Source organism: Phocoena sinus, chromosome 6 (genome assembly GCF_008692025.1).
Source record: "Phocoena sinus isolate mPhoSin1 chromosome 6, mPhoSin1.pri, whole genome shotgun sequence".
Lineage (NCBI taxonomy): Eukaryota > Metazoa > Chordata > Mammalia > Artiodactyla > Phocoenidae > Phocoena > Phocoena sinus.
Window position 1 is genome coordinate 64,643,333 of NC_045768.1, and position 26,133 is coordinate 64,669,465.

Consider the following 26,133-nt stretch of genomic DNA (forward strand, 5'->3'; position numbering starts at 1 on the left):
GAGAGATTCCCAAACACAGGATCGGTGCCAACTGGCACTCACCAGCCCAAGAGGCTTGTCTACTCTCCCGCCAGGGCGGGTGGGGCTGGGAGCTGAGGTTCGGGCTTCGGTCGGAGCAGAGCGCAGGGAGAGGACTGGGGTTGGCGGCGTGAACACAGCCTGCAGGGGGTTAGTGCACCACGGCTAGCGGGGAGGGAGTCTGGGGAAAAGTCTGGAGCTGCCGAAGAGGCAAGAGACTTTTTCTTGCCTCTTTGTTTCCTGGTGCTCGAGGAGAGGGAATTAAGAGCGCTGCTTAAAGGAACTCCAGAGACCGGCGCGAGCCTCAGCTAAAAGCGCGGACCCCAGAGACGGGCATGAGACGCCAAGGCTGCTGGTGCCGCCACCAAGGGGCCTGTGTGCGAGCACAGGTCACAATCCACACCCCCCTTCCGGGGAGCCTGTGCAGCCCACCACTGCCAGGGTCCGGGGATCCAGGGACAACTTCCCCGGGAGAACGCACGGCACGCCTCAGGCTGGTGCAACGTCACACTGGCCTCTGCCGCCACAGGCTCGCCCCGCATCCGTACGCCTCCCTCCCCCCGGCCTGAGTGAGCCAGAGTCCCCGAAGCAGCTGCTCCTTTAACCCCGTCCTGTCTCAGGAAAGAACAGACGCCCTCCTGCAACATACACGCAGAGGCGGGGCCAAATCCAAAGCTGAGCCCCGGGAGCTGTGCGAACAAAGAAGAGAAACGGAAATCCCTCCCAGCAGCCTCAGAAGCAGCGGATTAAATCTCCACAATCAGCTTGATGTACCCTGCATCTGTGGAATACATGAATAGACAACGAATCATCCCAAATTGAGGAGGTGGACTTTGAGAGCAAGATTTATGATTTTTTCCCCTTTTCCTCTTTTTGTGAGTGTGTATGTGTATGCTTCTGTGTGAGATTTTGTCTGTATAGCTTTGCTTCCACCATTTGTCCTAGGGTTCTATACGTCCTTTTTTTTTCTTTAAAAAAATTTTTTTTTCTTAATAATTATTTTTTATTTTAATATCTTTATTTTATTTTATCTTAATTTTATTTTATCTTCTTTCTTTCGTTCTTTCCTTCCTTCCCTCCTTCCTTCCTTCCTTCCTTTCTCTCTTTCTACTTTTTCTCCCTTTTATTCTGAGCCGTGTGGATGAAAGGCTCTTAGTGCTGCAGCCAGGAGTCAGTGCTGTGCCCCTGAGGTGGGAGAGCCAACTTCAGGACACTGGTCCACAAGAGACCTCCCAGCTCCACATAATATCAAACGGCGAAAATCTCCCAGAGATCCCCATCTCAACACCAGCACCCAGCTTCACTCAACGACCAGCAAGCTACAGTGCTGGACACCCTATGCCAAACAACTAGCAAGACAGGAACACAACCACACCCATTAGCAGAGAGGCTGCATAAAATCATAATAAGCCCACAGACACCCCAAAACACACCACCAGACGTAGACGTGCCCACCAGAAAGACAAGATCCAGCCTCATCCACCAGACACCAGGCACTAGTCCCCTTCCCCAGGAAGCCTACACAACCCACTGAACCAACTTTAGCCACTGGGGACAGACACCAAAAACAACGGGAACCACGAACCTGCAGCCTGCAAAAAGGAGACCCCAAACACAGTAAGATAAGCAAAAAGAGAAGACAGAAAAACACACAGCAGATGAAGGAGCAAGATAAAAACCCACCAGACCTAACAAATGAGGAGGAAATAGGCAGTCTACCTGAAAAAGAATTCAGAATAATGATAGTAAAGATGATCCAAAATCTTGGAAATAGAATGGACAAAATGCAAGAAACATTTAACAAGGACCTAGAAGAACTAAAGATGAAACAAGCAATGATGAACAACACAATAAATGAAATTAAAAATACTTTAGATGGGATCAATAGCAGAATAACTGAAGCAGAAGAACAGATAAAACGCACCAACATTCGAATTATAGGGGTTCCAGAAGAAGAAGAGAAAAAGAAAGGGACTGAGAAAATATTTGAAGAGATTATAGTTGAAAACTTCCCTAATATGGGAAAGGAAATAGTTAATCAAGGCCAGGAAGCACAGAGAGTCCCATACAGGATAAATCCAAGGAGAAACATGTCAAGACACATATTAATCAAACTATCAAAAATTAAATACAGGGCTTCCCTGGTGGCGCAGTGGTTGAGAGTCCACCTGCCGATGCAGGGGACACGGTTTCATGCCTCATTCCGGGAAGATCCCAAATACTGCGGAGTAGCTGGGCCTGTGAGCTGTGGCCACTGAACCTGTGCGTCCGGAGCCTGTGCTCCACAATGGGAGAGGCCACAACAGTGAGAGCCTCGCGTAACACACACACACACACACAAAATTAAATACAAAGAAAACATATTAAAAGCAGCAAGGGAAAAACAACAAATAACACACGAGGGAATCCCCATAAGGTTAACAGCTGATCTTTCAGCAGAAACTCTGCAAGCCAGAAGGGACTGGCAGGACATATTTAAAGTGGTGAAGGAGAAAAACCTGCAACCAAGATTACTCTACCCAGCAAATATCTCATTCAGATTTGATGGAGAAATTAAAACCTTTACAGACAAGCAAAACCTGAGAGAGTTCAGCACCACCAAACCAGCTTTACAACAAATGCTAAAGGAACTTCTCTAGGCAAGAAATACAAGAGAAGGAAAAGACCTACAATAACGAACCCAAAACAATTACGAAAATAGGAATAGGAACATACATATCAATAATTACCTTAAATGTAAATGGACTAAATGCTCCCACCAAAAGACACAGATTGGCTGAATGGATACAAAAACAAGAGCCATATATATGCTGTCTACAAGAGACCCACTTCAGACCTAGAGACACATACAGACTGAAAGTAAGGGGATGGAAAAAGATATTCCATGCAAATGGAAACCAAAAGAAAGCTGGAGTAGCAATTCTCATATCAGACAAAATAGACTTTAAAATAAAGACTCTTACAAGACACAGAGAAGGACACTACATAATGATCAAGGGATCAATCCAAGAAGAAGATATAACAATTGTAAATATTTACACACCCAACAAAGGAGCACCTCAATACATAAGGCAAATACTAACAGCCATAAAAGGGGAAATCGACAGTAACACATTCATAGTAGAGGACTTTAAGACTCCACTTTCACCAATGGACAGATCATCCAAAATGGAAATAAATAAGGAAACACAGCTTTAAATGATACATTAAACAAGATGGACTTAATTGATATTTATAGGACATTCCATCCAAAAACAACAGAATACACATTTTTCTCAAGTGCTCATGGAACATTCTCCAGGATAGATCATATCTTGGGTCACAAATCAAGCCTTGGTAAATTTAAGAAAATTTAAATCGCTTCAAGTATCTTTTCCGACCACAACGCTATGAGACTAGATATCAATTACAGGAAAAGACCTGTAAAAAATACAAAGACATGGAAGCTAAACAATACACTACTTAATAACGAAGTGATCAATGAAGAAATCAAAGAGGAAATCAAAAAATACCTAGAAACAAATGACAATGGAGACACGATGACCCAAAACCTATGGGATGCCACAAAAGCAGTTCTAAGAGGGAAGTTTATAGCAATACAGTCCTACCTTACGAAACAGGAAACATCTCGAATAAACAACCTAACCTTGCACCTAAAGCAATAAGAGAAAGAAGAAAAAAACCCCAAAGTTAGCAGAAGGAAAGAACTCATAAAAATCAGATCAGAAATAAATGAAAAAGCAATGAAGGAAACAATAGCAAAGATCAATAAAACTAAAAGCTGGTTGTTTGAGAAGATAAACAAAATTGATAAATCATTAGCCAGACTCATCAAGAAAAAAAGGGAAAAGACTCAAATCAATAGAATTAGAAATGAAAATGGAGAAGTAACAATTGACAGTGCAGAAATATAGAAGATCATGAGAGATTACTACAAGCAACTCTATGCCAATAAAATGGACAACCTGGAAGAAATGGACAAATTCTTAGAAATGCACAACCTGCCAACACTGAATCAGGAAGAAATAGAAAATATGAACAGGCCAATCACAAGCACTGAAATTGAAACTGTGATTAAAAATCTTCCAACAAACAAAAGCCCAGGACCAGGTGGCTTCACAGGCGAATTCTATCAAACATTTAGAGAAGAGCTAACACCTATCCTTCTCAAACTCTTCCAAAATATAGCAGAGGAAGGAACACTCCCAAACTCATTCTACGAGGCGACCATCACCCTGATATCAAAACGAGACAAGGATGTCACAAACAAAGAAAACTACATGCCAGTATCACTGATGAACACAGATACAAAAATCCTCAACAAAATACTAGCAAACAGAATCCAACAGCACATTAAAAGGATCATACACCATGATCAAGTGGGGTTTATTCCAGGAATGCGAGGATTCTTCAATATATGCAAATCAATCAACGTGATACACCATAGTAACAAACTGAAGGAGAAAAACCATATGATCATCTCAATAGATGCAAAGAAAGCTTTCGACAAAATTCAACACCCATTTATGATAAAAACCCTGCAGAAAGTAGGCATAGAGGGAACTTTCCTCAACATAATAAAGGCCATATATGACATATCCACAGCCAATACTGTCCTCAATGGTGAAAAACTGAAAGCATTTCCACTAAGATCAGGAACAGGACAAGGTTGCCCACTCTCACCACTCTTATTCAACATAGTTTTGGAAGTTTTAGCCACAGCAATCAGAGAAGAAAAGGAAATAAAAGGATTCCAAATCGGAAAAGAAGAAGTAAAGCTGTCACTATTTGCAGATGACATGATACTATACACAGAGAATCCTAAAGATGCTACCAGAAAACTACTAGAGCTAATCAATGAATTTGGTAAAGTAGCAGGATACAAAATTAATGCACAGAAATCTCTGGCATTCCTACACACTAATGATGAAAAATCTGAAACTGAAATCCAGAAAACACTCCCATTTATCACTGCAACAAAAAGAACAAATTATCTAGGAATAAAGCTACCTAAGGAGACAAAAGACCTGTATGCAGAAACTTACAAGACACTGATGAAAGAAATTAAAGATGATACAGATAGTTGGAGAGATATACCAAGTTCTTGGATTGGAAGAATCAACATTGTGAAAATGACTCTACTACCCAAAGCAATCTATAGATTCAATGCAATCCCTATCAAACTACCACTGGCATTTTTCACAGAACTAGAACAAAAAATTTCACAATTTGTATGGAAACACAAAAGACCCCGAATAGCCAAAGCAATTTTGAGAAAGAAAAATGGAGCTGGAGGCATCAGGCACATGGACTTCAGACTATACTACAAAGCTACAGTAATCAAGACCGTATGGTACTGGCACAAAAACAGAAAGATAGATCAATGGAACAGGACAGAAAGCCCAGAGATAAACCCACACACATATGGTCACCTTATCTTTGATAAAGGTGGCAGGAATGTACAGTGGAGAAAGGACAGCCTCTTCAATAAGTGGTGCTGGGAAAACTGGACAGCTACATGTAAAAGTATGAGATTAGATCACTCCCTAACACCATACACAAAAATAAGCTCAAAATGGATTAAAGACCTAAATGTAAGGCCAGAAACTATCAAACTCTTAGAGGAAAACATAGGCAGAACACTCTATGACATAAATCACAGCAAAATCCTTTTTGACCCAACTCCTCGAGAAATGGAAATAAAAACAAAAATAAACAAATGGGACCTAATGAAACTTCAAAGCTTTTGGACAGCAAAGGAAACCATAAACAAGACCAAATGACAACCCTCAGAATGGGAGAAAATATTTGCAAATTAAGCAACTGACAAAGGATTAATCTCCAAAATTTATAAGCAGCTCAATAACAAAAAAACAAACAACCCAATCCAAAAATGGTTAGAAGACCTAATAGACATTTCTCCAAAGAAGATATACAGACTGCCAACAAACACATGAAAGAATGCTCAACATCATTAATCATTAGAGAAATGCAAATCAAAACTACAATGAGATATCACCTCACACCAGTCAGAATGGCCATCATCAAAAAATGTAGAAACAATAAATGGTGGCGAGGGTGTGGAGAAAAGGGAACTCTCTTGCACTGCTGGTGGGAATGTGAATTGGTACAGCCGCTAAGGAGAACAGAATGGAGCTTCCTTAAAAACTACAAATAGAACTACCATATGACCCAGCAATCCCACTACTGGGCATATATTCTGAGAAAACCATAATTCAAAAAGAGTCATGTACCAAAATGTTCATTGCAGCTCTATTTGCAATAGCCCAGAGATGGAAACAACCTAAGTGTCCATCATCAGATGAATGGATAAAGAAGATGTGACACATATATACAATGGAATATTACTCAGCCATAAAAAGAAACGAAATTGAGCTATTTGTAATGAGGTGGATGGACCTAGAGTCTGTCATACAGAGTGAAGTAAGTCAGAAAGAGGAAGACAAATACCGTATGCTAACATGTATATATGGAATTTAAGAAAAAAAATGTCATTAAGAACCTAGGGGTAAAACAGGAATAAAGACACAGACCTACTAGAGAATGGACTTGAGGATATGGGGAGGGGGAAGGGTAAGCTGTGACAAAGCGAGAGAGTGGCATGGACATATATACACTACCAAACGTAAAATAGATAGTTAGTGGGAAGCAGCCGCATAGCACAGGGAGACCAGCTTGGTGCTTTGTGACCACCTAGAGGGGTGGGATAGGGAGGGTGGGAGGGAGGGAGACGCAAGAGGGAAGAGATATGGGAACATATGTATATGTATAACTGATTCACTTTGTTATAAAGCAGAAACTAACACACCATTGTAAAGCTATTATACTCCAATAAAGATGTAAAAAAGAAAAAAAAAGAAAAAAGAAAGATCTCAAACTAACTGTATATCTCAAGGACCTAGAAAAGGAGGAACAAAATAACTCCAAAGTAGAAAGAAGGAAAAAACAAAGATTAGAGTAGAAGTAAGTGAAATAGAGACTAAAAAGACAATAGAAAAGATCAAGGAAACTAAAACCTGGTTTTTTGAAATGATAAACGAAATACACTAGACTCACTAAAAAAAAAAGAGAGAACTCAAATAAATAAAATCAGAAATGAAAGAGGAGACATTGCAACTGATACCGCACAAATACAAAGGATCATAAGAGACTACTATGAAAAATTATATACCAACAAATTGGACAACCTAGAAGAAATTGATAAATTCCTAGAAACAAACAACCTACCAACAATGAATCATGAAGAAACAGAAACTCTGAACAGACCAATTACTAGTTAGAAGATTGAATCAGTAATCAAAACCCCCAACAGTGAAAAGTCCAGGACCAAATGGCTTCATGGATGAATTCAACCAAACATTTAAAGAATTAACACTAATCCTTCTCAAACTTTTCAAAAAAAAATTGAAGAGGAAGGAACACTTCCAAAATTTTGTACAAGGCCAGCATTAACCTGATACAGAAACCAGACAACAACACTAAAAGAAAAGAAAACCATACCTCTGATGAACAAAGATGTGAAAATCCTCAACAGAATATTAGCAAACCAAATTCAACAATACATTAAAAGGATCATACACCATGATCAAGTGGGATTTAATTCCAGGGATGCAAAGATACTTCAAAATCTGCAAATCAATCAGTGTGATATACCACATTAACAAACTGAACGATAAATATCATATGATCATCTCAAAAGACATAGAAAAGCCCTTGACAAAATTCAACATCCATTCATGATAAAAACTCTCAACAAATTGGGTGTAGGAGGAAACATACTTCAACATAATAAAGGCCATATATGACAAACCCACAGACACATCAGACTCAGTGAAAAGCTGACAGCTTTTCCTCTAAGATGAGGAATGAGACAAAGATGCCCACTCTTATCATCAATATTCAACACTGGATATCAGAACAATTAGGCAAGCAAAAGAAATAAAAGACATCCATTTAGAAAGGAAGAAGTAAAACTGACATTATTTGCAGATAACATGGTATTACATATAGAAAACCTAAAGACTTGACCAAAAAACTGTTAGAACTGATAAACAAATTCATAAAGTTGCAGGATACAAAATTAATATACAAATATCAGTTGCATTTCCATACACTATCAGAAAGTTATTAAGAAAACAATCCCATTTACAATTGTATCAAAAAGAATAAAACACCTAGGAATAAATTTAACCAACAAGGTGAAAGATCTGTACAGTGAAGACACTGATGAAAGAAACTGAAGACAACACCAATAAATGGAAAGCTCTTCCACGCTCATAGATTGGAAAAATTAAATATTCTTAAAATGGACATACTACTCGGGCTTCCCTGGTGGCGCAGTGGTTGGGAGTCCGCCTGCCGATGCAGGGAACACGGGTTCGTGTCCCGGTCTGGGAGGATCCTGTGTGCCGCGGAGCAGCTGGGCCCGTGAGCCATGGCCACTGGGCCTGCGCGTCCGGAGCCTGTGCTCCGCAACGGGAGAGGCCACAGTGGCGAGAGGCCCGCATACCACAAAAACAAACAAACAAACAAACAAAAATGGACATACTACTCAAGCAATCTACAGATTCAATGCAATCCCTATCACAATTTGACTTCATTTTTTTCACAAAAATAGAACAAACAATCCTAAAATTTGTATGGACCCACAGAAGATCTCAAATAACCAAAGCAATCTTAAGAAAGAAGAACCAAGCTGGAGGCATCTCATGTCTTGATTTCAAAATATATTGCATAGCTATAGTAATCAAAATAGTATGATACTGACATAAAAGGCACTTATATCAATGGAACGGAATAGACAGCCCAGAAAAAAACCCACTCTTATATGGTCAATTAGTTTATGACAAAGGAGCCAAGAAGAGTCAATGGGGAAAAGACAGTCCCTTCAATAAATGGTCCTGGGAAAACTGGACAGTCGCAAGCAGAAGAATGAAACTGGACCCCTATCTTACACCATACACAAAAATCACTCAAAATGAATCAAAGGTTTGAACATAAAACCTAAACCCATAAAAATGGTGGAAGAAAGCATATTGGATAAGCTCCTTGACGCTGGTCTTGGCAATGTTTTTTTGGATTTAACACCAAAAGCAAAGTCACCAAAGCAAAATAAACTAGTGGGACTAAATCAAACTAAAAACCTTCGCGAAGCATAGGAAACCACCAACAAAATGAAAAGGCAACCTATGTAATGCGAAAAAATATTTGCAAATCATATCTCTGATACAGGGTTAATATCCAAAATATATAAAGAACCCATACAACTCAATAGCAAATAATAATAATAATTGATTAAAAATTGGGCAGAGGACCTGAACAGACATTTTTCCAAAGAAGATATATTGATGGCCAATGGGTATGTGAAAAGGTACTCAACATCACTAATCATCAGGGAAATGCAAATCAAGACCACAATGGGATATCACCTCACACCTGTTAGATTAGAATGGCTATCATCAGAAAGATAAAAGGTAAGTGTTGGCAAGGATGTGGAGAAAAAGAAATCCTTTTGCACTGTTGGTGGGAATAGAAATTGGTGTAGCCACTATGGAAAGCAGTATGGAGACCCCTCAAAAAATTAAAAATAGAACTACCATATGATCCAGCAATTTTACCTCTAGGTATATACCCAAAGGAAATGAAAACAGGATATCAAAGAGATATCAGCACTCCCATGTTCACTGCAGCATTATTCACAATAGCCAAGATATGGAAGCAACTTAAGTGTCCATCAGTAGATGAATGGATAAAAAAGATGTATATATACACAGTGGAATATTATTCAGCCATGAGAAAGGAGGGAATCCTGCTATCTGTGATAACATGGATGAAACTTGATGGCCTTATACTAAGTGAAATAAGCCAAATGGTATCACTTATCTGTGGAATTAAGAAAAAAAAAGTTCAACTCATAGAAACTGAGAGTAGACAAGTAGTTGCCAGGGGCTGGGGTTGTGGGAAATAGGGAGAGGTTGGTAAAAGGGTGCAAATTTTAGCTATAAGATGAATAAGGTAAAGATCTAATGTAAAACATGGTGACCACTGTTTTATCACCATACTGTACAACTGAAATTCGCTAAGAGAGAAGAACTTAAATGTTCTCATAAAAAGAAAGATTAATATGTGAAGTGTTGGATGTGTTAATTAACTAGATGGGGAAATCCTTTCCAAGTTATACATATATCAAATTATCATAATGCACAATTTAAGTATCTTATAAATTTATATGTTAATTATATAATTATGCCTCAGCAAAGCTGAAATAATATAAATAACTAAATCATAAAAGCAGTCAGAGAAAAGATACATTACTTCAGTGGATGAACAATAAAACTAACAACTGACTTTACAACAGAAATGATGGAAACCATAAGACAAGGAAATAACATCTTTTAAAACCTGAAAATAACTCCAAACGTATGATTCTATGCCAAGCAAATAAATCCTTCAAAAATGAAAGAAAAATAAAGACATTTTTAGGTGAACCAAAACTGGGAGAATCTGTTCCAGTACACTTCCACCAAGAGGCAGAAAAAAAATACGCCCAGAAAGAAACTTAGAAACTTATGAAGACATGAAGAACTAGAAAAAGCATCAACATGTGGGTAACTCTAAGCAAATAGTGACTTCATATAACATATGTATTATAACACATAATATATAAACGACAATAATTACTTCTTGTTATCTTGAGTTTTAGTTCAACATCTATTTTATGCGCCCAGAATACCAAAAATGATGATAGGAGGGGTTCTAAGGCCACTACATTTACTATCACAGCAATGTTTAAAGTACCAACTTATATTAAACTTCAGAAAACCAAGGAAGAATGTTTTGATCTCTGGGAAAACCACTTTAAAAAGAGTAAAAGGAGAAACACCATCCGAAGGGATAAATTGGAAATCTTTTTTAATTGAAAATTTCCAAGCAGGTAAGAAAAGGAGAAAAATGGAAACAAAGAACAGATGGGTCAAGTAGAAAATACATAGTAAGATGAAAGGATTAGTATCAGTCACAGTAAATAAAAATGGACTATTCCAATTAGAAGACAAAGATTATCAAACTAAACTTAAAAAAAAAGAAATATTTGGTGTCTACAAGGCACACTGACAAGACATAACTGATAAAGGTTGAAAGTAAAAAGATAGAAAAAGACATACCATGAAAATACTAACCAAAACAAAGCTGATATAGCTAAATTAATAACAAAGAAAAACACTGTAAGGCAAGAATAATTACTACAGATTAAAAGGTATAATTTATAATGATACAAGGATTAATCTGGACTTCCCTGGTGGCACAGCGGTTAAGAATCCAACTGCCAATGCAGGGGACACGGGTTTGAGCCCCAATCCGGGAAGATCCCATATGCCACAGAGCAAATGAGCCTGTGTGCCACAACTACTGAACCTGCGCTCTAGAGCCCGCGAGCCACAACTACTGAGCCCTCTTGCCACAACTACTGAAGCCTGCGTGCCTGGAGCCCATGCTCCGCAACGAGAGAAGCCACCGCAATGAGAAGCCCGCGCACCGTAACAAAGAGTAGCCCCTGCTCGCCGCAACTAGAGAAAGCCTGCGCACAGCAACAAAGACCCAATGCAGCCAAAAATAAATTAATTTAAAAAATAAAGGAGCCAGATACTTAATATTTTAGGCTTTTAGGCCATATGCCTCTCTCACAACTATTCAACTCTGCTGTTGTAGCACAAAAGCAAACATAAACATATGTAAATAGACGAGAGCAGCTGTGTTTCAAGTAAAACTTTATTAACAAAAACAGGCAGAGGAAAAAGAAGACAAAAAAAAACCAGGCAGAGGTTCAAACTTATCCCAATGCCCATAGTTTGCCAATTCCTTCACTATACTACAATGCATTCCCTCCTAGAGAAGCTCTGGTAGCTTTTCATTAATACCACTGAATTTTACCTCTCTCTCAGTTTTTAAAACATTCTGACCTTAATCTTACGGGTAAATTTTTATTTTAATGCTTTTCTTATGAGGCTCAATCTACTTGAAATAGGTTACTCTTGGGAGAATATGTATAACCTTTTACATATTTTAACTATGATACCAATTATATCAGAAATTAACCTATAATTGAGATTCAAACCCAAGGAGTTTGGCTTTAAAGTCACACTCATGGCTAGGTCACCTCACACAGTTGTTGTGGGAATTAAAAGAAATAACACGTGTAGAAAAAGGACCTTGTCGACCCTAAATGACTCCCTAAATATTAGCTGCTATTGCATTAGAGCTTTTGATCTGGATGTTATGGGTGACCATTCTTTTGTACCTGGTCTTATTAGAAAGTAAAATTAAAATATGAGAAAGCATAAAAAAAGAAATTCATCTATAAATAAAACGTTTCTAAAACCACAGTACTAGCATGCACTAAAGTCTCAGTGTGATGATGTCAAACACCTATATTTGCAGTTCTCCCTTTTGAACTTTTTTCAGTTATTAGTTTTTAATTGCTCACTCTGTATTTAATAAGGAGAATTACCACAAGGCCCCACTAATATATGCAACTAAGCAACAACAGGAAATATCTTCTTTTAATGAAACAAAATGACCATGTGTATAAAAAAGATCTAAATATGCAGAACTTGAAGACCTTCTCTCAATTGCTCTCTTATTACAAAATTTAATTGTATGTACCACCACCGAAATTGTTATTTTTAATAAAAAAGATTTAAACAGTATAAAATGATATAAATAGGAAAGAAAACACCCTTCTCCATCAGGGAATCTATTCCTTCTTCCCTCTCTCTTCCCTACCGGTTTCTCACACGCACCTTTGCTCATACTGTCTGTCTCTCTCTCCCACGCACAAAACACACACACAGAGGGCATTTTAAAAACACAATCTAAGTCCAAATGACACATAGGATCAGGTTCAAATACCAGTTCTACACACAAAGCACACAAGATATGATTCAGAAAACACAAAATCAGGTTCAAATCCCAGCTCTACAACTAAAACCAGTTTAATAATCACTTCCCTAGCTTTGCATCTTCAGTAATTATTTATTCAACCTCTATTAGTCTGTTTCCATCTATAAAATGGGGGAAAAATCATACCCACCTCATGTGGCTGTAGTGAGCATTAACGTGAGAATTAAAATCACACGCCCATAGCATAGTGTTGATATACAGTCAAGCCTTAACACTCATAGGTGATGCTATTACCACCGCCACCACTAACACCACCATTCTGGGCAAATCTTGTTAACATCTATTGTAGTTCCTCTACAAAATGGAAAAAGCAATGCCTCAAACGGTGTATGTAATAACTTTTTAAGGCATCCTGCAAATTCATCTTGTTCTTTCTCTCAAGAACTTAATGTTCCTTTGAGAACCTTTAAGAATTAAACAAGTCTATTTTTATTCCTGAGAAGAAACAAGAAGCTAACATTTTTCACTTTGTTTTTCATTACTGTAGATATTTTTAAACCAATATATTATTAAGAGATCTAATATGTCACTTTTTAAAGAGCTCAACACTAATAAATAATCATAAATAGATGTGGTTAAAAGGCAATATCAGAACAGGGTCCACTTTCTCAATTCCAATATATTTTAAAATGCACCAATTTGAGGGTTTATGTTTGTTGTTTTTGTTTTCAGTTTTCTGCACTTAAAAGCACCACATGTTAATAACTGTATAATATAGTTGCTCTAACATTAGTTGATATAGAAATTTCTTACCAAGTTATGCTTTTTTAGTGGAAGAAAGTAATAATAGTGGCAGAAAGAAAACATCAGTGCGTAGCAAGTAAGAAGTTCAGTGTAGAAACACAACTGCAGAAAAAGCCAGTGATTATCTTCACCAACACAATTGTTAATCCTGAAGAAAAAAAGGAAAAAGAAAAAATATTTCAAACTTTAATATTAATTTTAGGATGGTAAAAGTAGAGATAAACGCGAACACACACAAACTTCACATAAAGCACAAACTTCATATGTGCTTTACTTCACGGAGATAAGCTAAAGTCACTCAAACCTAAAAGCAAAGAGTACATAAGATATGACACAAATATGCCACTTCACATTTGTAAAGCACATTCTACTTTTTAAAGAAGTCCTGTATATGATTCAACTCAACAACAACCCAGTGAGGCAGGGAAGAACAGATGGCAGCCTCCTTGCTTCACTGATACAAAAAAGGAACAAAGGAGTTAGGACAATTGCTAGAGGATGTACAGTTAGGAGAGACAGTGGTCAAGAGAACAAGAACCCTTTTCTGTACACTGCTCTTCCACTGCAGCATTCTAGCTGTGCAGACCAATTTGAATGATGTGAAGTAAAATAACTTAAACCTGCCACTCTGAGATACTGCTAAGCATTCACAATTTTTCTTACTTTTAAAATCTAACCTTGGTTCCTGAAAATAAACACATATCCAAAAGTATTTATAAACTCTCAGAGCTACATTTCCACCAATACAACAGTGAACTACAACTAGGAAAAAGGATTAATGTCATAATCCCAAAATATTCAAGATTAATGCAAGCTATTTTATTGTTCCAAGGTTATTTATTGTACCTAAATTTTCAAAATATTTTACGATTCCAGCAGAAAACCCTAGTTCGAAACTACAAATTATCTTTCACAAATGTTTTCATTTCAATATAGCATTACACTGCCACTGTTTGAAAAAATAAATAGGGTCAAATTCCTAACTTAAATTGTTTTAAAGGTGTGCTGTCTAACTATTTTTTAAAATCAGATATATAACTGAACAGAAAACCTGGAAGAGGCATTTCTTAGACTAAAGAGTGCATGCTTTGTAAACAAGAAAACTTCCTGTGTTTTGTTATCTGCAAGCAGGGCTACCAGAGAAGGGTGCTTCTGTATGCACTCAAAAATACTCTTCAATAGCTGTTGCTTGAAAGATGACTTATACTTGCCCCACTCCTTTCTGTCCCCCCAAAATTTGAGAAGTAACTGCTATGATCATGGCATTCTTCTTAAGCACGGAACTTTAAGAAACACTAAGATAATCTACATGTAAGAGTTCTTTTGGTAGCAAGTTCCTTGGAAGGAGTGATTAGAGCCAAAAATAGAGTAAACCTTGAGGTCATCAGAGAACTGACCTCCAAATCCAAAGCTGTTAAGCAGCTAAGATAATGCAGTTTCTGAAAAAAATAAAAAATTCTCCTTGCTTCTAGTTATACTGTACATTTCCCTCACTCCCTGAATATCTCAGCACTGCTCTATTAGGGAATTCAATCACATAAATCCCTGAATCTATGCAGGCCCCCTGGTCTACCGTCCCTTCCTATGCTCCAGCTCTTTGCACTTTCACTCTTCTTCCCTCCAGTGTTCTGAGAAGGTGACTAAAACTATGGAGGCGCAAGGCCTAGGAACAGAGAGCTCACCCCAATCTTAGAATTTTGGCTAAACAGCACTTTATTTTGTCACCAAGTCAATCTTTATTCCTTGAAAATAAATCAATAAATAAAATCACTCATCTATATAGTACCGAAACAGTTCCTAATTGATTATTTTTTTAAGCTTAAGCTTAATCTATTGCATTCACTTAAAAGGAGGTATCAATATCCAACTGACTATCCTGAACATTTATTATACTTTTAATCAGAAATATTACTCTAAAAAGCATATAAAATTGAGTTTTTAAGTGTGATTATCCCTTACCTGAATACATGTTTTATATAGCTTTAAAAAATCTACTACTGGGCTTCCCTGGTGGCGCAGTGGTTGAGAGTCCGCCTGCCGATGCATGGGACACGGGTTCGTGCCCCTGGTTCGGGAAGATCCCACATGCCACGGAGCGGCTGGGCCCATGAGCCATGGCCACTGAGCCTGCGCGTCCGGAGCCTGTGCTCCACAATGGGAGAGGCCACAACAGTGAGAGGCCCGCATAACGCAAAAAAAAAAAAAAAAAAAATCTACTACTACTGCAACTGTAAACAGAACACTGAGGTTTGTAAAATCACTTGAGAATTAATCTGTTTAAAGTCAAGGCACATTTTTTCAACACCAACTGTATGTTATATACTAAACTATCCTGTTGATGGAATTTTCAACTTTTTTACATAGTAACAAAGTGCTTTTACTTTTTCTTAATCTCAGGAAATTACCTTGTATTTAAACAATCAGTTTATAGTGAAAACCAAATTCTTACTAAAAGCTTGCTAATAATAACTTGTGTTATCAAAAACAAGGGAAACTCTAAATTGATTAGCATTACTAGGCAAAGCTAAACTCTACCCTGAGTCAACCTTAGATAAATGCAATTATAAATTTAAGAAGATTATTATGTAGCTAACTTTGCATATATGCATGTATGTGTGTACAAACATAAATATATATGTATATAGATATATTTATAAAGTGCTACACCATACCAGTTTAAATATTTATACAGAGATCCCATGCTAGGAAAGCAGAATTAAATACAATATCTTTTTCACAGATTTTTGTGACAGCTTTGAAATGAGATACAATGAAGAACTCTCACAGCATTTGTTTTCAAAAATTCTATTTCTCAACTGAACATTTTCTTTAAATATTACAAGAGAGCCCCCTATTGACCAAAAATGTTGGCAGTTCAGCAGAATCAGCTAACTACCACTTTTTACACATCCAGCCAGCATGTAATGTTAATACCTATTACCAATTCATAACACTGAAAAAGGCTGAAAGTGGGTGAAATGAGGTATAAGGGTATCTGAAATGTGTTACTCTTTAATTAAACAAATTGAAAGGGAAATACAAACAATGAGATGTATACGGTTTATTACAGATAGAAACAATAACAGCTACTATATTTATATTTAAGTATTTTCTATGTCAGATACTACACTAAATGCTTTACATACATTGCCTCATTTAATAAAACCACCCTAGTTCTTTTGTATATTTGGGTGCATGTTAATTCTTAGTTTTCTGCTCAAATATCTCCTTGTGAGAAAATATAGGATCTCTGGAAAAAATGACTTTGGGAGTTGACAGAACCATATGATCAAATAAAAGGATCTTCATTAAAAAGGTTTTCTTAAACTGTATAACTCTAATATAACCTTTGTTTAAATCTGCTAAGTACTAAGATTTATTTTTTACTACCATTTTTTCCAAAAAGTGAATTACTTATTTCTTACCATGGACAGTGATGATCCATTCTCCTAACACAGTGGCCGCAGCGGCTGCAGTGATGGGAACGCTTTGGTCTCATCAAATTACACTTGTTACACAATTCCCAGAACTCCCTTTCTAGAGAAGGAAATTAAAATCCATTTAATAGAGGCACATGAATAATGCTGAAATTTAGCAACAAGTGTTTAGAAGAGTTTATAGGAATTCTTCGATATATATGTCTAAGTGTCCAGTGAAAATGTTTGCCAAAATATGTTGCTGCTCTATTCTATGCATGTTTTATTTTGTACGTTTCTAATTTTAAACACTATAAAAATAAGACACTATTAATAGTTAAACTAAGAGATAGAAAACAACATATTTGAATTTAAGCATATTGCTGTAAGTAAAATTTAATGACAAAACCCCGAAGTACAAACAACCAAATTATTACATTAAAACAGAATTATATTTAAACAAATTAATTTCTAGAAATTTGTTATCTAAAGGCTCTAAAGAAGAAATAATGCTGAGTATTGGTTTCATAGATTAATAAGTCAAAATCAATCGTTATGATATTGTAAGAAAAACAGAGATGGCATCTCCCAAACTCCCCACACAAAACCGTTTTTTAAAATATTAATGGACTCATTTGGGAATGTTTATGAGAGAGGGTTGGAAAAAGATTTCAGATGGGTTTAAGAGGTACTAGAATAGTTTCAGAGGTGAAGAAGATTACAAGAAGATTACTATTTAATGGAAATAAAGGAGTCCTTTACAAAATTCTATCCTACCACCAAGGAGCAATTTCCTCTAGTCTGTTGTGAAAGAGCACACAATTAAGTTTTGTGCTTAAAAACAGGAAGTTTACAGGAATAAAGGGAAAAGTCATTTGTTTTCATTAAGAACTGCTCTAATTAGATCCATAAAAACTCTGTGGGACCGTCATCTACCAAGATAAGACAACTGTTATATAGAACATATCATTTTAATATTTCTTGAAATGGAATTTTACTTTTATAAAAATTTTTAAACTTTATATCACTTATGGAAAACTATATCCTAACCTCACTAAAAGTATGGGCATAGTAAAATTAACCTAACTCCAATACTCAGAGTGAGTATTAGTATATGCAAAATGTGACCCAGCACATAGTAGGTATTAACTAAATCCTTGCTAAAGCACGAAAAGTTAAAAAAAATTTTTAATGAAAGATTCTAAATATAAGTAACAGAATTGTGGGTAGTTTTCAATTTTCTAAAAAGATACCCTATTTTAATTCCATTATTTCTAGTTTAATGGCCAGAAGTAAAATCAATATACTGGAATTTTATAGTAAAGTGTTGGAAAAACATTCTGCTACTAATGTCTCTGAAGAAATCAATAAAGTATGAATAAAAGCTATATCAAATCAACTGTTCATTCCAATAATATGAAAGTTGAGAAATTATCTTTTACATTTAAAATTTCACTTTAAAATAAAATTCTCTTGTTTCTTACTTACAATTCTTATTTTAATGAAAACATATTACATGAGAAAGCAACAATATTAAAGCTTAATTTAGGTACAATTGAACTATGATAATTTAACTGTTAGTGAAACAGAAATATTTCATTCGTAGCATAATACAAGGTCACAAGCATGTCACTTTTTTTTCCCCCTAGATGTTAGTGGATGTTAGATGTTCCCAAATATCCCAATGTTAAAACTTTGAATTCACATACTACAAGGAATATGGTCAGGAAGGAGACTCTCTTTGATGAGCCGATCTTCATTAAAAGACAACATGGGGGGGACCTTGAAGATGGCGGAAGAGTAAGACGCGGAGATCGCCTTCCTCCCCACGGATACACCAGAAATACATCCACACGTGGAACAACTCCTACAGAACTCCTACTGAAGGCTGGCAGAAGACCTCAGACCTCCCAAAAGGCAAGAAACTCCCCACGTAACTGGGTAGGGCAAAAGAAAAAACAGAGACAAAAGAATAAGGACGGCACCTGCACCAGTGGGAGGGAGCTGTGAAGGAGGAAAAGTTTCCACACACTAGGAAGCCCCTCCGCGGGCGGAGACTGCGGGAGGCAGAGGGGGGAGTTTCGGGACCGCGGAGTAGTGCACAGCGACGGGTGCGGAGGGCAAAGCGGGGAGATTCCTGCACAGACGATCAGTGCCGACCAGCACTCACCAACCCGAGAGGCTTGCTGCTCACCCACCGGGGCGGGCGGGGCTGCGAGCTGAGGCTCGGGTTTTGGTTTTGGACGGAGCTCAGGGAGAGGACTGGGGTTGGCGGCTTGAACATAGCCTGAAGGGGTTAGTGCACCACGACTAGCCGGGAGGGAGTTCGGGGAAAAGCCTGCACCGGCCGAAGAGGCAAGAGACTTTTTCTTCCCTCTTTGTCTCCTGGTGCGCGAGGAGAGGGGTTTAAGAGCGCTGCTTAAAGGAACTCCAGAGACGGGCGCGAGCCGCGGCTAAAAGCGCGAACCCCAGAGACGGGCGCGAGCCGCGGCTGAGGGCGCAAACCCCACAGACGGGCGGGAGACGCTAAGGCTGCTGCTGCCGCCACCAAAGGGCCTGTGTGCGAGCACAGGTCACTCTCCACACCCCTCTTCCGCGGAGCCTGTGCAGCCCGCCACTGCCAGGTTCCCGGGATCCAGGGACAACTTCCCCGGGACAGCGCATGGCGGGCCTCAGGCTGGTGCAACGTCACGCCGGCCTCTGCCGCAACGTCACGCTGCCTCTGCCGCCGCAGGCCGGCCCCGCACGCAGTGCCCCTTTTTCCCCCATCCCCCAACCCCCGGCCTGAGTGAGCCGGAGGCCCCGAATCAGCGGCTCCTTTAACCCCGTCCTGTCTGAGCGAAAAAACAGACGCCCTCCAGCGACCTACACGCAGAGGCAGGGCCAAATCCAAAGCTGAGCTCCTGTGAGCTGTGAAAACAAAGAAGAGAAAGGGAAATCTCTCCCAGCAGCCACAGAAGCAGCGGATTAAAGCTCCACAATCAACTTGATATACCCTGCATCTGTGGAATACCTGAATAGACAAGGAATGATCCCAAATTGAAGAGGTGGAATTTAGGAGCGAAATCTATGATTTTTTTCCCTTTTCCTCTTTTTGTGAAGGTGTACGTGTATGCTCCTGTGTGACATCTAGTCTGTATACTCTAGCTTCCACCATTTGTCCTAGGGCTCTATCCATCCATGACTTTTTTTTAAAAATTCTTTTTCTTAATAATTAAGTTTAATTGTAATAACTTTATTATACTTTACCTTCGTTCTTTCTTTCTTTCCTTCCTTCCCTCCCTCCTTTAGACAACGAATCACCCCAAACTGAGGAGGTGGTCTCAGGGAGCAGGATTTATGATTTTTCCCCCTTTACCTCTTTTTGTGAAGGTGTATGTGTATGCTTCTGTGTAAGATTTTCTCTGTATAGCTTTGCTTCCAACATTTGTCCTAAGGTTCTATCCGTCCCTTTTTTTTTTTCTAAATATTTTTTAATTCAATAACTATATTATACTTTATTTTATTTTTACTGTATCATCTTTCTTTCTGTCTTTATTTCCTTCTTTCCCTCCTTCCTTCCTTCCTCCCTCCCTCCCTCCCTCCCTCCTTTCTTTCCTTCTTTGCTTCTTTCTTCCTTCCTTCCTTTCCTCCTTTCCTTCTTTCTTTCCTCATACTTCTACTAATTCTCTCTACTTTTTCTCCCTTTTATTCTGAGCCGTGTGGATGAAAGGCTCTTGGTGCTCCAGCCAGGAGTCAGGGCTCTGCCTCTGAGGTAGGAGAGCCAACTTCAGGTCACTGGTCCACAAGAGACCTCCCAGCTCCACATAATATTAAACAGCGGAAATCTCCCAGAGACCTCCATCTTAACACCAGCACACAGCTTCACTCAACGACCAGCAAGCCACAGTGCTGGACAACCTATGCCAAACAACTAGCAAAACAGGAACACAACCCCACCCATTAGCAGAGAGGCTGCCTAAAATCATAATAAGGCCACAGACACCCCAAAACACACCACCAGACGTGAACCTGCCCACTAGAGAGACAAGATCCAGCCTCATCCAGCACAACACAGGCACTAGTCCCCTCCACCAGGAAGCCTACACAACCCACTGAAACAACCTTAGCCACTGGAGACAGACATCAAAAACAACGGGAACTACGAACCTGCAGCCTGCAAAAAGGAGACCCCAAACACAGTAAGATAAGCAAAATGAGAAGACAGAAAAACACACAGCAGATGAAGGAGCAAGATAAAAACCCACCAGACCTAACAAATGAAGAGGAAATAGGCAATCTACCTGAAAAAGAATTCAGAATAATGATAGTAAGGATGATCCGAAATCTTGGAAGTAGAATGGACAAAATGCAAGAAACAGTTAACAAGGACCTACAAGAACTAAAGATGAAACAAGCAACGATGAACAATGCAATAAATGAAATTAAAATCACTCTAGATAGGATCAATAGCAGAATAACTGAGGCAGAAGAACGGATAAGTGACCTGGAAGATAAAGTAGTGGAAATAACTACTGCAGAGCAGAATAAAGAAAAAAGAATGAAAAGAACTGAGGACAGTCTCAGAGACCTCTGGGACAACATGAAACGCACCAACATTCGAATTATAGGGGTTCCAGAAGAAGAAGAAAGAAAGAAAGGGACTGACAAAATATTTGAAGAGATTATAGTTGAAAACTTCCCTAATATGGGAAAGGAAATAGTTAATCAAGTCCAGGAAGCACAGAGGGTCCCATACAGGATAAATACAAGGAGAAACACGCCAAGACACATATTAATCAAACTGTCAAAAATTAAATACAAAGAAAGCATATTAAAAGCAGCAAGGGAAAAACAACAAATAACACACAAGGGAATCCCCATAAGGTTAACAGCGGATCTCTCAGCAGAAACCCTACAAGCCAGAAGGGAGTGGCAGGACATACTGAAAGTGATGAAGGAGAATAGCCTGAAACCAAGACTACTCTACCCAGCAAGGATCTCATTCACATTTGATGGAGAAATTAAAACCTTTACAGACAAGCAAAAGCTGAGAGAGTTCAGCACCACCAAACCAGCTTTACAACAAATGCTAAAGGAACTTCTCTAGACACGAAACACAAGAGAAGGAAATGACCTATAGTAGCGAACCCAAAACAATATATAAAATGGAAATAGGAACATACATATCAATAATTACCTTAAATGTAAATGGACTAAATGCTCCCACCAAAAGACACAGATTGGCTGAATGGATACAAAAACAAGACCCTTATATATGCTGTCTACAAGAGACCCACTTCAGAACTAGAGACACATACAGACTGAAAGTAAGGGGATGGAAAAAGATATTCCATGCAAATGGAAACCAAAAGAAAGCTGGAGTAGCAATTCTCATATCAGACAAAATAGACTTTAAAATAAGGACTATTAAAAGGGACAAAGAAGGACACTACATAATGATCAAGGGATCGATCCAAGAAGAAGATATAACAATTGTAAATATTTATGCACCCAACATAGGAGCACCTCAATACATAAGGCAAATACTAACAACCATAAAAGGGGAGATCAACAGTAACACATTCATAGTAGGGGACTTTAACACCCCACTTTCACCCATGGACAGATCATCCAAAATGAAAATAAATAAGGAAACACAAGCTTTAAATGATACATTAAACAAGATGGACTTAATTGATATTTATAGGACACTCCATCCAAAAACAACAGAATACACATTTTTCTCAAGTGCTCATGGAACATTCTCCAGGATAGATCATATCTTGGGTCACAAATCAAGCCTTGGTAAATTTAAGAAAACTGAAATTGTATCAAGTATCTTTTCCGACCACAACGCCATGAGACTAGATATCAATTACAGGAAAAGATCTGTAAAAAATACAAACACATGGAGGCTAAACAATACACTACTTAATAATGAAGTGATCACTGAAGAAATCAAAGAGGAAATAAAAAAATACCTAGAAACAAATGACAATGGAGACACAACGATCCAAAACCTATGGGATGCAGCAAAAGCAGTTCTAAGGGGCAAGTTTATAACAATACAAGCCCACCTTAAGAAGCAGGAAACATCTCGAATAAACAACCTAACCTTGCACCTCAAGCAATTAGAGAAAGAAGAACAAAAAAACCCCAAAGCTAGCAGAAGGAAAGAAATCATAAAAATCAGATCAGAAATAAATGAAAAAGAAATGAAGGAAACAATAGCAAAGATCAATAAAACTAAAAGCTGGTTCTTTGAGAAGATAAACAAAATAGATAAACCACTAGCCAGACTCATCAAGAAAAAAAGGGAGAAGACTCAAATCAATAGAATTAGAAATGAAAAAGGAGAAGTAACAACTGACACTGCAGAAATAAAAAAAATCATGAGCGATTACTACAAGCAACTCTATGCCAATAAAATGGACAATCTGGAAGAAATGGACAAATTCTTAGAAATGCACAACCTGCCAAGACTGAATCAGGAAGAAATAGAAAATATGAACAGACCAATCACAAGCACTGAAATTGAAACTGTGATTAAAAACCTTCCAACAAACAAAAGCCCAGGACCAGATGGCTTCACAGGTGAATTCTATCAAACGTTTAGAGAAGAGCTAACACCTATCCTTCTCAAACTCTTCCAAAATATAGCAGAGGGAGGAACACTCCCAAATTCCTTCTACGAAGCCACCATCACCTTGATACCAAAACCAGACAAGGATGTCACAAAGAAAGAAAACTACAGGCCAATATCACTGATGAACATAGATGCAAAAATCCTCAACAAAATACTAGCAAACAGAATCCAACAGCACATTAAAAGGATCATACACCATGATCAAGTGGGGTTTATTCCAGGAATGCAAGGATTCTTCAATATACGCAAATCTATCAATGTGATAAACTATATTAACAAATTGAAGGAGAAAAACCATATGATCATCTCAATAGATGCAGAGAAAGCTTTCGACAAAATTCAACACCCATTTATGATAAAAACCCTCCAGAAAGTAGGCATAGAGGGAACTTTCCTAAACATAATAAAAGCCATATATGACAAGCCCACAGCAAACATCATCCTCAATGGTGAAAAACTGAAAGCATTTCCACTAAGATCAGGAACAGGACAAGGTTGCCCACTCTCACCACTCTTATTCAACATAGTTTTGGAAGTTTTAGCCACAGCAATCAGAGAAGAAAAGGAAATAAAAGGAATCCAAATCGGAAAAGAAGAAGTAAAGCTGTCACTGTTTGCAGATGACATGATACTATACATAGAGAATCCTAAAGATGCTACCAGAAAACTACTAGAGCTAATCAGTGAATTTGGTAAAGTAGCAGGATACAAAATTAATGCACAGAAATCTCTGGCATTCCTATATACTAATGATGAAAAATCTGAAAGTGAAATCAAGAAAACACTCCCATTTACCATTGCAGCAAAAAGAATAAAATATCTAGGAATAAACCTACCTAAGGATACGAAAGACCTGTATGCAGAAAATTATAAGACACTGATGAAAGAAATTAAAGATGATACAAATAGATGGAGAGATATACCATGTTCTTGGATGGGAAGAATCAACATTGTGAAAATGACTCTACTACCCAAAGCAATCTACAGATTCAATGCAATCCCTATCAAACTACCACTGGCATTTTTCACAGAACTAGAACAAAAAATTTCGCAATTTGTATGGAAACACAAAAGACCCCGAATAGCCAAAGCAATCTTTAGAACGAAAAAAGGAGCTGGAGGAATAAGGCTCCCTGACTTCAGACTATATTACAAAGCAACAGTAATCAAGACAGTATGGTACTGGCACAAAAACAGAAAGATAGATCAGTGGAACAGGATAGAAAGCCCAGAGATAAACCCACGCACATATGGACACCTTATCTTTGATAAAGGAGGCAGGAATGTACAGTGGAGAAAGGACAGCCTCTTCAATAAATGGTGCTGGGAAAACTGGACAGGTACATGTAAAAGTATGAGATTAGATCACTCCCTAACACCATACACAAAAATAAGCTCAAAATGGATTAAAGACCTAAATGTAAGGCCAGAAACTATCAAACTCTTAGAAGAAAACATAGGAAGAACACTCTATGACATAAATCACAGCAAGATCCTTTCTGACCCACCTCCTAGAGTAATGGAAATAAAAACAAAAATAAACAAATGGGACCTAATGAAACTTCAAAGCTTTTGCACAGCAAAGGAAACCATAACCAAGACCAAAAGACAACCCTCAGAATGGGAGAAAACATTTGCAAATGAAGCAACTGACAAAGGATTAATCTCCAAAATTTACAAGCAGCTCATGCAGCTCAATAACAAAAATACAAACAACTCCATCCAAAAATGGGCAGAAGACCTAAATAGACATTTCTCCAAAGAAGATATACAGAATGCCAACAAACACATGAAAGAATGCTCAACATCATTAATCATTAGAGAAATGCAAATCAAAACTACAATGAGATATCATCTCACACCAGTCAGAATGGCCATCATCAAAAAATCTAGAAACAATAAATGCTGGAGAGGGTGTGGAGAAAAGGGGACACTCTTGCACTGCTGGTGGGAATGTGAATTGGTTCAGCCACTGTGGAGAACAGTATGGAGGTTCCTTAAAAAACTACAAATAGAATTACCATATGACCCAGCAATCCCACTACTTGGCATATACCCTGAGAAAACCAAAATTCAAAGAGAGTCATGTACCAAAATGTTCATTGCAGCTCTATTTACAATAGCCAGGACATGGAAACAACCTAAGCGCCCATCATCGGATGAATGGATAAAGAAGATGTGGCACATATACACAATGGAATATTACTCAGCCTTAAAAAGAAATGAAATTGAGCTATTTGTAATGAGATGGATAGACCTAGAGTCTGTCATACAGAGTGAAGTAAGTCAGAAAGAAAAAGACAAATACCGTATGCTAACACATATATATGGAATTTAAGGGAAAAAAAT

The 26,133-nt window shown here is 38.0% G+C and overlaps 1 protein-coding gene across 1 annotated transcript in view; it reads right to left on the reverse strand.

The window, feature by feature from the left end:
* ZDHHC21 (zinc finger DHHC-type palmitoyltransferase 21) overlaps window positions 1-26,133 on the reverse strand; it is an 84,624-nt gene that overhangs the window by 40,036 nt on the left and 18,455 nt on the right. Inside the window, exons 5-6 of the mRNA XM_032635873.1 lie at window positions 17,166-17,277; window positions 13,750-13,888 (exon numbers count right to left, since the gene is read on the reverse strand). Of these exons, the coding sequence (XP_032491764.1) occupies window positions 13,750-13,888; window positions 17,166-17,277 (251 nt within the window). The remainder of the gene's footprint in view (window positions 1-13,749; window positions 13,889-17,165; window positions 17,278-26,133) is intronic.